Source organism: Panicum virgatum, chromosome 7K, assembly GCF_016808335.1.
Source record: "Panicum virgatum strain AP13 chromosome 7K, P.virgatum_v5, whole genome shotgun sequence".
Lineage (NCBI taxonomy): Eukaryota > Viridiplantae > Streptophyta > Magnoliopsida > Poales > Poaceae > Panicum > Panicum virgatum.
Window position 1 is genome coordinate 12,919,714 of NC_053142.1, and position 2,058 is coordinate 12,921,771.

At 45.3% G+C, this 2,058-nt stretch overlaps 1 protein-coding gene across 1 annotated transcript; it reads left to right on the top strand.

The window, feature by feature from the left end:
- The first annotated feature begins 1,019 nt into the window (after nt 1-1,019).
- Nucleotides 1,020-1,358, top strand: LOC120639932 (C-type natriuretic peptide-like). The gene has a single exon (XM_039915849.1). It carries the CDS (start codon nt 1,020-1,022, stop codon nt 1,356-1,358), a length of 339 nt encoding a protein of 112 aa, XP_039771783.1.
- The last annotated feature ends 700 nt before the right edge of the window (nt 1,359-2,058 follow it).

Here is a 2,058-nt window from a genome sequence, read left to right on the forward strand (position 1 = left end):
GCAGCTTGGCAAAAATAGAAAATGATAGCAGAAAACCAGAACAACGCTAATTTCAAGTTTCCCTTCGATTTATATTCACCACCCACTGAAATCAAACAGCAGATATTATACCCCCAACCATATCACACTTCCTGTAACACAAGCAAGATCAATACTGAAATATCTTGCACAATCATGAAGGCTGAAGTAATGCTACTAGATTATCTTTTGCATATTGTTCCATAAAAGCTATGTTACTTAATCAACAAAGATAGCCGTCAAGTTAATGCTACAATGGTTCTCACCTAAAATCAGAGCTTGAGCCGTTGCTGCACATCTGCAAAACACCAAAACAACCCCTGAAATAATCAGAAGCATAGAAAATAATCAGAAAGGTAGCAGTGAATCAGTCAAAGTGCAGAACTAGTACCTCTCTTTGTCGGCACATGACACCCTGGTTTGGAGACGAGCAGCATTGGCCTCGCAACAAGATGAAAACACATGCTCAGATTTCAAATTTTATCTCATCACATCCACACAGCTAGTACTAAAAGGTACCAGAACCAGAATAATTCAACCATGGAGCATGAATGGCAAAGCAAACAGGGGGGAAATGTACTAGTTACCACAGCGAGTTGACATGCAGGACCGCTGCTTAGAAATTAGATTCTATATATCCATGCTTTCTAGCAATAGACACTTAGAGTTGACATACAAGGATAAAAAATATCAAAGATACTTTCATGGTTAGTTGTGAGGTACCGCCGCCAGGCTTTGGGAGCGAGGAGCAGAAATACTCAGTGCATAAGGAAAATCCCCAAACTGTGGTGAACCCTAACCCTGGCTCTAAGAACAGATCGGGTTCTTACATGGTCAACGCGGTGCTCGCGTGAGGGCCCATGGGGGTGCATAAGCAGCGGCAGGCAAGCAAGCCATGGAGCCTCACGGCGCGTCCGAGGGCACGGCGGAGGAGATGGGTCGTGCCAGCTGTCGAAGGTTGAGGAGATGGGGCGCGCCGGCAGCCGGAACTGGAGAAGGAGATGGGGCGCACCGGATCTGGAGAAAGAGATGTGGCGCGCCGGCCGTCGGAGGTGCAGGAGATGGGGCGCGCCGCCGTCGGAGGTGCAGGAGAAGATGGCGCGTTGACCGGCGGAGGCGGAGGAGATGGGGCGCGGCGGCCGCCCCAACTAGAGGAGAAGGCTGCGCGTCAGCCAGCTAAGGCGGAGAAGATGGGTCGCGCCGGCCGCCCCATACGGAGGAGGACATGGGTGCGCAAAGGCCACCGGCGGTGGCGGAGATGTGGTAGCGGCAGCGGTGGGGGAGATGGGGGCGCGGCGGCTGTGGAGGGGATGGAGGCGCGGCAGCTGTGGAGAGGTTAGAGGAGATGGGAGAGTGTGGCGGCTGATCTAGGGTTTTTAGGATATCTGAGGCCTTTGCGCGGGATGGGAGCAGTATATTTACCAAGGTACCCTTTAAAATTTGGTGGATACAGTATAGAATCTGGTAAATTTTTTGGAGGAGATGGATAGGAGCGTCAATATGCTCTGTAAATTTTTTAGATTGCCGCCGAGAAGCCTTTGCACAGGTTCCCTCCAATGAATTCGGCCCACACACCATATACCACTCCCGAAGCATCTTCTTTTCTAATTAACAAATTAAGCCATGTTTGTGAAGTAAATTGTCAAATAAACTATCTTAAACACGTGAATAAATTTTACTCATGTATTGGACAACATATATGTACCTGGTAGGAGTTTGAAGAATTTATTAGTAGATTTTGTATTTTATATCATTTAATTGAATTTCTACATCTTGGAAAATAATCCCAAGTAGAAATATATGTACCTCCAAACAGTTTCGAAAAACTTTCAAGAAAATATTTTGTAGCCTCTTATGTTCCACTGCATGCCATGTCTTGAAGATACGACAAAAAAAATTACATTGTCTTCTATAGACTATTCAAACTCTATCTTCAAATTACCATATATAATTACAATAGTATCTTCAAATTTGATCAAAAATTCTAAAAATTGAAGTGGTAACATAATTTTGGTTAATAAACTACCCTAAATTAAATTT

Bases quoted from the DNA above. Each gene is read 5' to 3' on its own strand.
- LOC120639932 (XM_039915849.1), top strand. From the start codon at position 1,020: ATGGGGCGCACCGGATCTGGAGAAAGAGATGTGGCGCGCCGGCCGTCG.